The following is a 15,545-nucleotide window of genomic DNA, read 5'->3' as shown; positions in this document are numbered from 1 at the left end:
TACTGATTTCTCAGGATCTATGCACCCAAATTGCGTGAAATTGTAATCACATGTCAGTTATAGTATAATATATTTGTCCAATCAAAACCCGTTTATCATCTGAATTTCTTCTTGGTGTAGCAATTTTCATGGCCAGTAGTGTACTACAAAATTCGTACCTCTCGCACTTTTCGAGACTGAGTCGGGTCAGCGTGAACGTCGTCATGATTCTCGTAGCCCTAATGTCAGCTACAGCTACCGTGTGTTGAGGGACACATCGTCTGAAGACTATGTTGAATCTGCTGTAATTTATTTATCATTTCTTGTGTACATGGTGGAGACAATTACTCTTATAAGGTAAGGATCAACATTATGCTGTATTTAAGAGTGAATATAAAGAAATAACCTTAGTTTTCAGACAGCCATGAATCTGTACTCGCTGTACTTCGTCTGTAAAAGATTGGCAAGGAGAAAATAACGACGTTGTTTATAATGTACCGGTATGTTTCCGATACTGTACCGGTACAATTTAAGAAACATGTTGGTATAATGACTTTAAGTACATACGTTTAGCATAATTAACGCAACATTATGTTCATACAGGATGTCGTGAATTTTCTAATGCGTTCTTTAAGATATTTTTAAATAGCTATTTTGTTTCCAGTACGGCAACAGAGAGGCGTTATGGAAAGTGGAGACCAGGCGAATCGCATTTAGTTATAACAGCTCCTCTAGGTGGGTATCATGATTTAAATGAATGAGCACGTATGTCAGATGTGCCTAAGCCAAAAATTAAGAGGCAGGCCGAAAATAAAAAGAAAACTGGAAAAGTGGATATACAATTTTTGGCTGATGTAAAGCATTGTTCAACTAAATTGACAACGAACTGGAAGCGCAAGTTCCTAATATTCGAAGATAAGATGTTCACTTTAATGATGTCAGTCGTAAGAAAACTTGGATATTGTAGAATGAAACGGATTCCCCCAGAATTTCAAATGTAGAAGAAGCCATGGCAGGCAGAAAGTGGCCAGAAGGTATCCATCCAACAAATATGGCCGAATCCGAGGGAAACGATGAAAGCTCCAACCAAAAGTTCAAGGGCTGTCCAGAGAGCCTGTGAGCTGACGAGCAAAAGAGAAGAAATCCGGAAAAACAGATCCACCGATGGCAAGGAAGCCTGCTGGAGTCTCTGTGCTGAAGACACCACAGAAATTCATTCTTGAAACAGAGGAATTGTATACCGAGTTGTGCGATGAAGATGGAATGAAAAGAATGATCAGATGCATGAAATGCAATGTGTGGATTCGTGCAAAGTGTGCTGGGGTGCGGAAATGAGTGAAAAATTTATACTGCAGTGCGAGCAAATAATGATATAAGAAATTAAATATGGAACATTTCCTTAAACTTGGCGCAATACATGAGATCAAGCTCACTGACATAGTCTATAAGCGCGGTACAATTTATGTGCCCACTGACGTTTAGAAAATTAAGTCTAGTGTGTTTATTTTTCACAGAATTTCGATTGTTTGAATAAGATACTAAGAACAACATCCTACAATTGAAGAAGGCGCTGTTTAAATACTGTGAGGTGACAAAGAATCGTGGGATACGATATGAACATATACAGTCGGTGGTAGTATCTCGTAGACAACGTATAAAACGGCCGTACATTGGCGGAGCTGTCACTGTTATCCAGATGATTCATGTGAAAAAGTTTCTTCATTATTCTGAAATCCACAGTGTCAAGAACGTGCTGAGAACATCAAATTTCAGGTATCTCTCACCACGATCAACGCAGTGGCCGACGTCCTTCACTTAAGGGGCTCCGGAAAGGCTCAAAATCATGAAAAGTTCAATTTTTACTTTTTTGCGTTTTCTGAATCTGCAGACTATTACCTTTTAATAGATATATAATTTATTCGATTCCGAAGACTACAACTATTTTTAAATTTTTTTTTTGAAATGTGTTCTACATGGGCGTGACCCACTGTGGCGCTGTTAAACTGCTGTCAAATGGTGTTATTATTAACGTCCGTGTTCATCAGGTACATTTTAGTGATGTGAGATAAAGTATGTGTTGTGGCTAACCTGTGATGGTTCAATATATATCGCTGGTGTGATTGTCGATTGTTTCATGTTTATTTACTCTGTCGTTATCTCGAAAATATTCGTAATTAATTCTGTTTTTTGAGTCTCTGTTTTGTTGAAGTATAATAATGAGTAAAAGTAAAGTTATTAGAAATCCTCTGAAGGCTTTTAAGAAAAGGAGAAATGTTGGAAAGCCAAAGGTATGTGTTATTACTGTAAACAATAAAGACGATGAAAATCCCCAACATAGCTTGTGTCCCAAAGAAGAAGACAGTTGGTGTAAATATAACAAAGGATTGCTAACTGGTGAAGTGTACACTCATAAGCATAGTCTGCCTCATGCAATAATGGAGGTGATAAAACCTATTTTCAGAGACTTAGCAGCACCTGAACTGTTGAAAAAGTGTATTCACGGAAAAACTCAAAACCCCAATGAAAGTGTAAATAGTGTTATATGGTCGAGAATCCCCAAGACTGTGTTTGTTGGAATAGAAAAAATTCACTTTGGTGTGTATGATGTTGTTGCGACTTTCAATGATGGCAACATTGTAAGGTGCAAGGTATTTAGAAATATGGGAATGAAGATAGGTTCTAACATGGTACGAGCGATGCTTGCTTTAGACAAGGAACGCCTTCGGGCTGCAGACAGGGCTGTAAAGAGTCTAGAAATACAAGCAAGAGTAAACAGGAGGAGGAACAAGAGGAAGCTGGAGGAGGAGTTTGCAGAGGATGAAGATAATCCATCCTATGAACCTGGAATGCACTAAAAAGTTAATCCAATCTTTGTCGCTCGATTCCCAAAACTTTTATTTTCTCATACTAATTACATGTTTTCTAAGGATCTTCCAAACATATTTGTTTCAAACTTTCAGTAAATGTTACACAGTACCTTCTGCATAATTTAACACAGCCTTTTTCCAAAAAACTGTATATTTTTGAATATATAAATAAAAACTTGCAAAAAAATGTTGTGAATTTTCATTACAATTGAAAAAAAAATCATCTTTAATAACTAAACTAAAATTTTGTAAAATCCCTGTGTTAAGTTGTAGCCCATATTCCAATAAATAATCTGTAAAAAGTTCAACTTCCTACCTCAAATACTTTGTGAGGAAAGATGTAATTTATAAGCGTTATTTTAACATTGCAAGTATAGGGCGTTCCGGAGCCCCTTAATGACCGAGAACAGCGGTGTTTGCGTAGTGTTGTCAGTGCTAACAGACAAGCAACGCTCCATGAAATGACCGCAGAAATCAATACGGGACGTACGACGAACTTATCCGACAGCACAGTGGTAAAATTTGGCATTAATGGGCTACGGCAGCAGACGACTGATACGGGTGCCTTTGCTAACAGCGCGACATCGCCGGCAAGGCCTCTCCACGCCTCGTGACCATATCGTCAGGATCCTAGACGACTGGAACACCGTGGCCTGGTCAAATGTGTCCCAATTTCAGTTGGTATGAGCTGATGGTAGGGTTCGATGGTGGCGCAGGCCCCACGAAAGACCCAAGTTGTCAACAAGACACCGAGCAAGCTGGTGGAGGCTCCATAATGGTGTGGACTGTGTTTACATGAAATGGATTGGGTCCTCTGGTCCATGGCGATGGTTATGTTCGGCTTCTTGGAGACCATTTTCAGCTATTCGTGAACTTCATTTTTATGGATGATGACGCGCTATGTCACTGGGCGACGTTTTTTTGTGATTAATTTCAAGAATATCCCAGACAACTGGTGCGCGTGGTTTGGCTACCCAGATCGGCCGCCATGAGTCCTATCGAACATTTGTGGGACGTAAGTAATCAAGAGCTCCATTCGTGCATCAAATCCTGCGCCGGCAACACTTTCGCAATTACGGACGGATATAGAGGCAGCATGGCTCAATATTTCTGCAGGGGACTTCCAAATACTTGCTGTGTCCATGTCACATCGAGTAGCTGCTCTACGTCAGGCAAAAGGATGTACCCTGTGACTTTGTCACTTCAGCGTAAACTGACAACTTACCTGTTTAGCCTGTAACAAATACCCTACTGGCCATTAAAATTTCTACACCAAGAAGAAATGCAGATGATAAACTGGTATTCATTGGACAAATATATTATACTTGAACTGACATGTGATTACATTTTCACTCAATTTGGGTGCATAGATCCTGAGAAATGAGTACCCAGAACAAGCTCCTCTGGCCGTAAAAACGGCCTTGACACGCCTGGGCATTGAGTCAAACAGAGCTTGGATCGCGTGTACAGGTACAGCTGCCCATGCAGCTTCAACACAATACCACAGTTCATCAAGAGTAGTAACTGGCGTATTGTGACGAGCCAGTTGATCGGCCACCATTGACCAGACGTTTTCAGTTGGTGAGAGATCTGGAGAATGTGCTGGCCAGGGCAGCAGTCGAAAATTTTCTATATCCAGAAAGGCCCGTACAGGACCTACAACATGCGGTCGTGCATTATCCTGCTGAAATATAGGGTTTTGCAGGGATCGAATGAAGGGTAGAGGCACGGGTCGTAACACATCTGAAATGTAACGTCCACTGTTCAAAGTGCCGCCAATGCGAACAAGAGGTGACCGAGACGTGTAACCAATGGCACCCATACCATCACATCGGGTGATGCGCCAGTATGGCGATGACGAATACACGCTCCCAATGTGCGTTCACCGCGATGTCACGAAACACGGATGCGACCACCATGATGCTGTAAACAGATCCTGGATTCATCCGAAAAAATGACGTTTTGCCACTCGTGCACTTAACGTCGTTGAGTACACCGTCGCATCGCTCTTGTCTGATGCAGCGTCAAGGGTAACCGCAGCCATGGTCTCCGAGCTGATAGTCCATGCTGCTGCTACCATCGTCGAATTGTTCGTGCAGATGGTTGTTGTCTTGAAAACGTCCCCATCTGTTGTCTCAGGGATCGAGACGTGGCTGCACGATCCGTTACAGCCATGCGGATAAGATGCCTGTCATCTCGACTGATAGTGATAAGAGGCCGTTGGGATTCAGCACGGCGTTCCGTATTACCCCCCTGAATCCATCGATTCGATATTCTGCTAACAGTCACTGTATCTCGACCAACGCGATCAGCAATGTCGCGATACGATAAACCGCAATCGCGATAGGCTACAATCCGACCTTTATCAAAGTCGGAAACGTGATGGTACGCATTTCTCCTCCTTACACGAGGAATCACAACGTTTCACCAGGCAACGTCGGTCAACTGCTGTTCGTGTATGAGAAATCGGTTGGAAATTTTCCTCATGTCAGCACGTTGTAGGTGTCGCCACCGGCGCCAACCTTGTTTGAATGCTCTGAAAAGCTAATCATTTGCGTATCACAGCATCTTCTTCCTGTCACGTCTGTAGCACGTCCGTGGTGTAGCAATTTTAATGGTCAGTAGTGTAATATCTTAAAAGTAGTACAATTTTGGCAATTCTCCAGTACTCGTGTTGGTATTGTTTAATTTTCTTTATTTATTGGCCCAATATTGCCAGTACAAACTTGCACCGTGCTGCCTATCCTTGGTAGGATAGCCCCTTTAGGTTGCTACCTCGGAGTGCGAGGGCAGCAGGGGTGGCGGAGTCTGGCTACTGCGCTCAACTTGCGCCGCGGAATTCCCCGAGGTGTCGGCCGCTGCTGGCGTGGGGCGGCGGAAAGCGGGCGCCGACCCTGGCGGCGGCGCCGGCCTGTCTCCGCATCGAGCGGCTGTGTGGGCGGCTGGGGGCGGGGGCTGCGGCGGGGTGGGGGCGGCAGTGCCGGCGCTGCAACAGCCGGCGGGTCGATACGCTTTGGCGGCGGCGGCGACACGCGTGTTGCAGGCGTGCAGGCCGCGCCACCGAGACGCCACGTGCGGCGCACGTGAGACAGGGCGCGGCCCAGCTGCAGAATGCTCGCAAACAATCGCACATCAGCCAGACTGCACACTGTATGTAACCTGTCGCTACAGAGAGCGTTTCAGCTGCCCTTACTATGGGTTTTGTACAACCCGCAACACTTTCAAAAACCACGTGCCAGCATCCATACTCTCTCGCCCCCCAAGCGCAAAATGTTAGTCCTGCAGAAAAAAATGAACAAAACCTTTCCTGCAAAGTTAATATATAGTCCGTTTAAAATTACTCGATACCTTGCGTCTGTCACTTGCTGCCACAGTGTTGTCACATCACCTGCCGGCTACCGCTTGCTTATAGGCGTCACACAAATGCGGCAGGTTACTTCAGAAACGCTGTTAATGTCTAACGGGAAGCAATGTTGGAAGCGGCCGCTAGGAAGTATCACCGAAATGGGAAATGCTCTGTCGACAGTTGATCTTAAGTGACCTATGAACGAACTGTGGCAGATAATGCGTTTCGCAACCCTGAATTTAAACGCATTTAAAAACATAACAACAACCTATTGATGCGCACTGTGTCCGACAAAACGGCGATCAACAATCTGCCGTAGAACTAAAAACCACAATCGCTTTGTTCTGAGTTTATGGTTAACTTCTTTAAGCAAACTCAAGAGAGAAAATTTTCAGTTTCAGTGGTAAGAGAAAACGGTAATTTCCCGCTGTCACTGGTTACTTGAAACTATCCTCACAGCGTCTATTGGAGCCGACATGTTATCATCCAATGAGCAATCCTGGGTAGTACCTTTTTGCAGACTATAGACGACGCCAGTGGATCTCAAACGATAAAATAATGATAGGAAGAAAAATAAGAACAAATATAAAAGTCAATATCATGATGAAAATGATGCAGCACAGTGTTAGATATAAAAAAAATTTCTTTTAAAACAGGTAATAATCAAAGCTTTTGATCAGGATTACCAAAATAAAAAATCTCGCTGAATTTGAGTAGATTCGAACCTTCGACCCTTCACACGGCAGGTTTATGTACTAGCCACTGTGCTATGCCATTGCGCTGCAGAAGTTTGAATATTTGTGACTTTGGTGACCCATTCACAATGATTAATGCAAAAATTCGGATTCATGCAATGTTGTGCAAAGCTTATCTAATGTAAGCCAATCCCTGTGATTATAATCACTATATATGTGACGCTGAACCGCGTGCTTTGCGGAAGAAACCAGTAGTGCTTTGTTAGTGCTGTGTATGAAACGTGTATTTCGTTAGCTTCGTTGTGTGTGTGTGATGTTTTTGGTGTGGCTATCATGTTTGATAAAATGTTGTTGTTGTTGTGGCCTTCAGTCCTGAGACTGGTTTGATGCAGCTCTCCATGCTACTCTATCCTGTGCAAGCTTCCTCATCTCCCAGTACTTACTGCAACCTACATCCTTCTGAATCTGCTTAGTGTATTCATCTCTTGGTCTCCCTCTACGATTTTTACCCTCCACGCTGCCCTCCAATGCTAAATTTGTGATTCCTTTATGCCTCAAAACATGTCCTACCAACCGATCCCTTCTTCTAGTCAAGTTGTGCCACAAACTTCTCTTCTCCACAATCCTATTCAATACCTCCTCATTAGTAACGTGATCTACCCACCTTATCTTCAGCATTCTTCTGTAGCACCACATTTCGAAAGCTTCTATTCTCTTCTTGTCCAAACTAGTTATCGTCCATGTTTCAATTCCATACATGGCTACACTCCATACAAATACTTTCAGAAACGACTTCCTGACACTTAAATCTATACTCGATGTTAACAAATTTCTCTTCTTCAGAAACGATTTCCTTGCCATTGCCAGTCTACATTTCATATCCTCTCTACTTCGACCATTATCAGTTATTTTACTCCCTAAATAGCAAAACTCTTTTACTACTTTAAGTGTCTCATTTCCTAATCTAATTCCCTCAGCATCACCCGATTTAATTTGACTACATTCCATTATCCTCGTTTTGCTTTTGTTGATGTTCATCTTATATCCTCCTTTCAAGATACTGTCCATTCCGTTCAACAGCTCTTCCAAGTCCTTTCCTGCCTCTGACAGAATTACAATGTCATCGGCGAACCTCAAAGTTTTTACTTCTTCTCCATGAAATTTAATACCTACTCCGAATTTTTCTTTTGTTTCCTTTACTGCTTGCTCAATATACAGATTGAATAACATCGGGGAGAGGCTACAACGCTGTCACACTCCTTTCCCAACCACTGCTTCCCTTTCATGCCCCTCGACTCTTATAACTGCCATCTGGTTTCTGTACAAATTGTAAATAGCCTTTCGCTCTCTGTATTTTACCCCTGCCACCTTCAGAATTTGGAAGAGAGTATTCCAGTTAACATTGTCAAAAGCTTTCTCTAAGTCTACAAATGCTAGAAACGTAGGTTTGCCTTTTCTTAATCTTTCTTCTAAGATAAGTCGTAAGGTTAGTATTGCCTCACGTGTTCATAAAATACGAAATAAAAGAGCCAGATCCAGGATTCAGGATCCATATACATATCAAGAAAGCTGGACAGGGAATTGGAAATGAACTATTGTTATGGCAGTTTGTCGACTGCGAATTGTTTGGGCATGATGTTGAGTGCTCTGATGTGAGGAAAGCAGCTACATTGTGTGAAGTGGCACCATTAAATAGTTTTAATCGGACTGTAATTTAATATTGGATAAGTTTCCGCTGGTGGCCAAGGTTTTAGAGTTATACAAGAAAAACGTATTTGAAGGTCACATTTATATGTATTTCTTGAATAATTCGAAAACTATGGCCTCTAGCAGAAACGTATCCCAGCACAGAATTTAACGTCATAAAATTCCTACGAATACGTCCTGTTCATTTTTCTGAATGACTAATAGTTCATGCACAGGAAGCGAGAGAATATGACAAACTCCCGCGTGGTTTCTGAAGGCGTTGCGGGTTGCATAAAACGCGTAAGTAGAGGTAGCGGAGTCAGCCTATGTAGTTCGCTAACAAGGAGATCACGCCTACACGTCACTACCGATTTCGTCCAAATTTACGGTATGTCGACGACTTAACCAGAAATGAAAGTGACAGAAGTTCGAGTTCCAGATATAAAATCGCTCAGAAGAACGAGCATTTTTTATGCGGATTGGGCGAGCCATGAACCATTTATGTTAGCGTAGTTGTGAGGTAGCGGATAGCGGTGCAGAGAGAGTACAGAACGGTCATCCGAGGGACTTGCGGTAGAGCCCCTATAAAGAAACTTCTTAATTTTTTTCTTCACTTTCAATTTTTACATTACTTATACTGCATATAAACGGAAACAAAGCTCAGCACATTATATATATTAATATTTTCGTAAAAGGCATGACAAGGAAAGGCAAAGGAAAATTTATTGCAAATATTTGTCAAAGAAAGAATTGTACTTGCAGTGTCCCCGAGGAATATGCGAATAACTTTGAACGAAGCGATTGCGATTAAAGCGTACAAGACTTCGTATTTCGTTAGTATCATTTTGACCTTCGAACTGCTGGCGGCAGTGTTTCACACTGCAGGTAAAATCGACCCATCGAGAGGGAGAAAGAAATCACATCTCGAGAAGACTGCAGCAAAATTCCTCGACGGTATTTGGCGAAATGATGTGTTAAGCTTGGTTTGCTGCCAGATTGTGCGATGAAATAGAACCATTTATGAATGTAAACTTATTGCGCTCTTCTGTAGAAAATTTAAAGCAACCATGTAATCGTAAGAGTGCGGCTTTTATAATGTGTGCAAAATGCCGATAGGCCCTACCGTTCCTGCTTCCCCTATTTTTACCATGAACAACGCTCCAGCACATGTAAATCATCAACTGTAAAATAATAAAAATAGTTAATTTTATCTACGAAGCTCTCGTGTACGCCTTAGAAGTTCTTCTCGGTAACTTATTTGCAATCCGAAAATTACTTTTCCCTTTCCTTTTCGTGCTTTTTTTTTAAAAAAATAGAAATATAATGTACTGAACGCTGTCCATAACTATAGGTTTCACTTGTGTTGTTAATAATGCAATATAAGTGTAACCTGCAATTATGGATAAAGGGACGTAAGGCGAAGGGTTGTCACCCATGTACCACAATGCGTCGTGTTCTGCCTTATTGATATAAATACCTCTGAAACAGGTTGGCCTTTGGCAGTCACAATTTCAGTTAATTACAACACAGATTGAGTAAGATATGATATCACAATAATAGGGCAATAAAACAGGTGGGGCCGGCCGTTGTGGCCGAGCGGTTCTAGGTGCTTCAGTCTGGTACCGCGCGACCGCTACGGTCGCAGGTTCGAATCCTGCCTCGACATGGATGTGTGTAATGTCCTTAGGTTAGTTAGGTTTAAGTAGTTCTAAGTTCTAGGGGTCTGATGACCTCAGAAGTTAAGTCCTATAGTCCTCAGAGCCATTTGAACCATTTTTGAAAACAGGTAGGCCTTTATTAATAAGAGCTTCAGCTAACCGAAACTATGAAATAGCTCTTAATTTAATTAAAAGAGACCTAGTAGGCCTTCAATAATAACAGCTTCAGTTGAATAAAATTACTAAACAGAAAACAGACAGGCCTTCAACGATAACAGCCACAGTTAAGTAAGATTACCAAATAGGAAACTGGCAGGCCTTCAGTGATAACAGCTTCAGTTAAGTGAAATTACTAAATGGAAAACAGGCAGGTCTTATTTAATAACAACTTGAGTTAAGTAAGACTACCAAATAGAAAACAGGTAGGCCTTCATGAATAATTGCTTCAGTTAAGTAACCAAACGTTTGAATGTGCTCCTCACAAGGGGTGCACCAGAAGGATTATACGCAACAAGCACAAGACTACATCAGATAGGAGGGTCAAGAAAGGTTACAACGAGAGGACCGGCCTTCCAACACCCTTTTCGTTGGGTACAGACCGGTAAAAGAAATACTAACACAGCAAGGTTAATTAAGCGAAAGAAACAGTAACTAGTCAAACGATATACCCTCGTCACCGCAAGATGCCGCCTCTACAACGACGGCGAAACGCTCGAAAGAAAACTAGTCTGCCAAACCCAATTACATAGCCTCAGCAATTGCAAATTTTGATATCCAGGGTCCTCCTAAACCTATATAATTAACGGAACGATGACGTCTGCAATGCCTGAAGATATCTCGAAACCGGACGGCAGCTTGCAGTCCGTCGGATGACGTCACCCAGAAAGTGGAGGCTAGCGGACCCTCTCCGTATAACAGACGCTGCTCATGCGTCTGTTGGGCGGGTTTAGTGACATCTCTGAACAGTCAAAGGGACTGTGTCTGTGATAGAATATCCACAGTCAACGTCTATCTTCAGGAGTTCTGGGAACCAGGGTGATGCAAAACATTTTTTGAACTTTTTTCGAACTCTCGTTAAATCCAAAACTTTTTGTTTTCTGTATATTTAGATGTACTCATCAGCCTTAGGGCCAGACTCATATTTTGTCCAGATCCGAATTGATTTTGTTAAATATATTAATGATAGCACTTTCTCATTAATACCCTAGTGATTAGGGAATAGCTTTGGACTGCAAGATTAACTGCTCAGTACGTTTGTGCGACTTTGTATGCAACGGTAAGGAGAGGTGAGCTATAGACTTCAAATGATTCAAATGGCTCTGAGCACTATGGGACTTAACATCTCAGGTCATCAGTCTCCTAGACTTAGAACTACTTAAATCTAGCTAACCTAAGCGCATCACACACATCCATGCCCGAGGCAGGATTCGAACCTGCGACCGCTGCAGCAGCGCGGTTCCGCACTGAAGCGCCAAGAACCGTTCGGTCACCGCGGCCGGCTGAGCTATAGAATGGTGCGGGAACTGTTGTTGTAGGAAAGCCGGACGGGAGCAGAAATTGTTAGCGCACAAGTTAACACAACAAACGATTTACTTAACTTGTATTCATCCAAGTGTACGAAGTCTCATTGCAAATAATGTAACAAGAAACAGAGTCCGGCTATCACAATGTCAACTGTGATGGGGATCTCAGAACTCAGCTAGAAAAACGATGTCGGAACGGCAACTAGGAAGCGTCTGCACAGTGTCAAGTAGCGAAGACGCTCCAAGTACCAGTGGGCTGTCTGGCTGCCGCCGGTCAACCCATATTGCAACGGCAGCGGGCGCTTGTAGCCTAGAGCCGCTGGAAGCATGCAACAGTGATCGTGCACCATAGGCTCCACCAAATCCGCATGACTGCCATCAGCGTCTGGCCCAAACTTGTGATTCCGTTGCCAACTTTGGCACCCGTGGGATAGTATCAATATATGATACCACACAGTTGTTCTAGTTTGGTTTCTTACCCTAAGGGTGCCTATCGGTTTTTTGAACTCTTTGGAAAATATTTCAATGTGTTAATAACAACTTAGATAAAAATGAATTTTTAATTGTAGGATAAAGCTAGTAGAGTTGATGCAGGCGGGAGAGAAGATACACTTCCCTTTTTCATGCAGGGTGACGTTTATTGAATTGCATCGTCATAACTTCTGAACGATTTGCGTTAGGACGTTCAAACTGCACTGTTGGCCGCGGGCATGATGGGAATTAGTATGCCTATGTACGGTTTGGTTTAGCGACGAAGCCCACTTTCATTTGGTTGGGGTCGTCAATAAGCAAAATTGTCCCATTTGGGGGACCGAGAATCCTCATTTCGCGATCGAGAAGTCTCTTCACTTCAACGAGTGACTGTGTGGTGTGCAGTGTCCAGTCGCGGAATAATCGGCGCCGATATTCCTTGATGGCACTGTGATTACCGAAAGATACGTGAAGGTTTTGGAAGATGATTTTATACCCATTACCAAAGTGAGTCTGATTTCGACAAGATGTGGTTGATGCAAGACGGAACTCGACCCCATCGAGTGCTTAATTTCGAGGAGGAGCACATTGGGGACCGCATTCTAGTTCTGGGGTACCTTGAGGCCACTGGCATGGGCCTCGATTGGCCGCCATTGTACATTTAGTGAAAGACCAGGCGGGAACAGTCGTCATTTCTAAAACAGAGCCACTTTGTACAGCTGACCATATTTCTTTCGGCCAGAGGTTTCAAACAGGGCCCACGATGAGTAGCCTGTTGCGCGTTTTAGCTAGTCTCAGAGTGAGTAATATGCACTTACGGGATTCATATAGTCAGCCTGCTGACCACACTGACCTTCAGTGACTGAGTGTAGCAGTTTATCTGTATTATTCAGATGCTTTAGGAAGGCGGAAGGCGGAAGGCAACCATGCAACGTCGCGGTTACAAGTGGTTAGTGTGTTCGTCCTACAGAAATAATATTCACTCACCTTGCGCTGATTTCTTCTCCTGCAGTCCGTTCCGCAGGCCTTCTCTGTTAAAAACGAATGATGTTCCTCCACTTCAAACCGTGTGGTAGAACGAATAGCATTATGTGAACCCAACAGGTGCAAGAAACGATTTTCAGTATCGTGTTAATAGAGGAATTAATTGAAAGGTAGTTTGTGAGTGAAAACTTAGATGTATTGGCGCTCGTTTTATAAGAAAAAACCAGCAATCCTATACTGATCTTTTGTTCTAGTCTCTGCACTCACATCCAACCACAGTCTCTCGTAATAGGCAGCCTACGGTAACTAACCGAACCCGTTGCCAAAGGGATTACCAAATGGATTAACTGTGACAGAATGCTCGCTAAAATATTACACATTTGACCACTAGGAATGTTCAGTTTGTGGACAAGGCTTGTATAATATGCTACGCGGATTATGGTTATTCAAAAGTCACAGTTTACATATTAAAATAGGGATTTCACGTGTTTGTTTTTGTCACACGTTCGCGTCCACGGTCTAGTTTTCATCATTATTCTGCAAAATTATCACGTCTGTTCATAGCTCATTATATCCGTATCCGAACATGATGGCTGAGCTCTGAACTGACTCTGTAAACATCACACAGCAGTTCTTCAGCCCACAAAACACATGCGGACGTACTATCCTCTGATTGACTCATACACATCATAGACAATCGGATATTAAACGACACTATCCCGCGTCTTTTACATTTGATCAATCACAACTTAACAACTCTTATGAACAATTTACCAAATAAAAAATTTAGAAACGCCACGTATATCAAAACAACTCCCTCTTTAAATAACAGAATTATCGTAAAATGTTCTTTGTTTTCCCAATCCCATAAACTGGCTAGCTGCATATTACAAAATTCCTCTGAGAGTGTAATTCACTCCTTCTACACAGCCACAGTTCTCACGCTGAGATGTACCCAGTTAATAGACACAGAAATATTTATTTAATATCTTACTTCCCATTTACATTAAGGGGAGTACGTACATACCATACCTACAGTGTTAAATTTGCAATAGTGATGATCCATTCTCAGAATCTTTGACAGAAAGAGATCTGGAATTTTTGGGAAGTTTATTTTCACTCTTATTCTGATCACTGAACCAGAATCATAATTTACAGACAAATAATTAGTTAGTTATGATTTTTTAAAATTTATGTTCAATTGTTTTAAATCCATTTTTGCTTCTGCAAGTAAAAACTGTTATAGGTAGAAATGTTTCAGTGGTTCTGCTTCAGCAGTATACTAAGAGGTAACATAGTGTAAAATTAGATATACTTATCTGTAATAGTTCCTAAGATAATGTATTAAACATTAAGAAAAAAGGTATTTTCATGAAATTTAAACGTTTCATTCGATATTAACTCACATTGGAGGCATGCCAGCTCCTAGAAACAGCCAGACCCATAATTAGCTTTGTCTGGGTCCTGTTCTTGATCGTCCTGCAAACCTAAAAACTTCTTTCTTTTCTTGCCTCTTGCTTCTTTAGTCATTTATTGTAGTGCACGCTGGATTTTCATGATCTTAAGTCGACCCATTTGCTGGAAGGGTTGCAGTGTATTGGTTCCAGGAATGATACCAAGTTGGTCTAGTACCCTAATTCTGCCCTTATTACCACCGTTACATATTATCACAGAGTCACAAGCAATGAGTTTTCATTACTAAAAAGACATTTTTTGGTATGTGGGTCCGAATGACATTATTGAAAGGCTCATTCAGGTTTTGCATTCAACCATGGAGACATTTGCAAAGAAGGTCAGGATGAGCTAACTCTGTATATACTTCTTTAATAGCTTCCATCACTACAGATTTTTGTGCTATTTTTGTGCCTAAATTGTAAATTGTTCCTTTGTACCTGAAGCCTGAGCTTTGCAGTACTTGCAATCACCATCAGGTGGGCAGTGACCATGTATAGGTGTATCATCAGCGGGCAGTTTGTGGATGAAGGCAGCCCACACTGTTCTTTTCATCCGTTGCAGGTCATGTGTATTGTTTCTTATTGCCATTCCATAATATTCCTGGAGTTTATTTTTGTATCCCACCTGGAAGGTGGCGCGTGGGTCTGCTCCTGAAAACTGAAAGGTTGGCCGAATGAAGGAAGTGAGCAGGAGCAGGAAAAGGTAAAACACGTCGGTTCTGCAAGTAAGTAAAAGTGGTTTACTGGTGCATGAATATATACAGAGGCATACATAACTTTGTACGTAGGTGCGACGCCTTAGACCCGTCGTAAGTAGAGCAAAGTCCTATATGAAGCGAAGCTGAAGCGATGAAGCGAAGTGTCCAGGGCGTCTGCTCTTGA

At 42.2% G+C, this 15,545-nt stretch overlaps 1 protein-coding gene across 1 annotated transcript; it reads right to left on the bottom strand.

Moving 5' to 3' along the window:
• Window positions 1–5,609: 5,609 nt before the first annotated feature.
• Window positions 5,610–15,155, bottom strand: LOC126263535 (glutaconyl-CoA decarboxylase subunit gamma-like). Its single transcript, XM_049960629.1, has 2 exons — window positions 15,102–15,155; window positions 5,610–5,960 (listed from the first exon to the last, which is right to left on the bottom strand). Exons 1-2 carry the CDS (start codon window positions 15,153–15,155, stop codon window positions 5,610–5,612), a joined length of 405 nt encoding a protein of 134 aa, XP_049816586.1.
• Between the last annotated feature and the right edge of the window lie 390 nt (window positions 15,156–15,545).

This window comes from Schistocerca nitens, chromosome 6 (genome assembly GCF_023898315.1).
Source record: "Schistocerca nitens isolate TAMUIC-IGC-003100 chromosome 6, iqSchNite1.1, whole genome shotgun sequence".
In the NCBI taxonomy this organism is placed as follows: Eukaryota; Metazoa; Arthropoda; class Insecta; order Orthoptera; family Acrididae; genus Schistocerca; species Schistocerca nitens.
Note: the sequence above shows the minus strand (reverse complement) of the source record. Positions and strands in the feature narration are given on the sequence as shown.

Bases quoted from the DNA above. Each gene is read 5' to 3' on its own strand.
- LOC126263535 (XM_049960629.1), bottom strand. From the start codon at position 15,155: ATGGTCACTGCCCACCTGATGGTGATTGCAAGTACTGCAAAGCTCAGG. The intron at 5,961-15,101 runs GTACAAAGGAAC...ATTGTTTGCGAG, and splicing joins CTGCAAAGCTCAGGCTTCAG to CATTCTGCAGCTGGGCCGCG.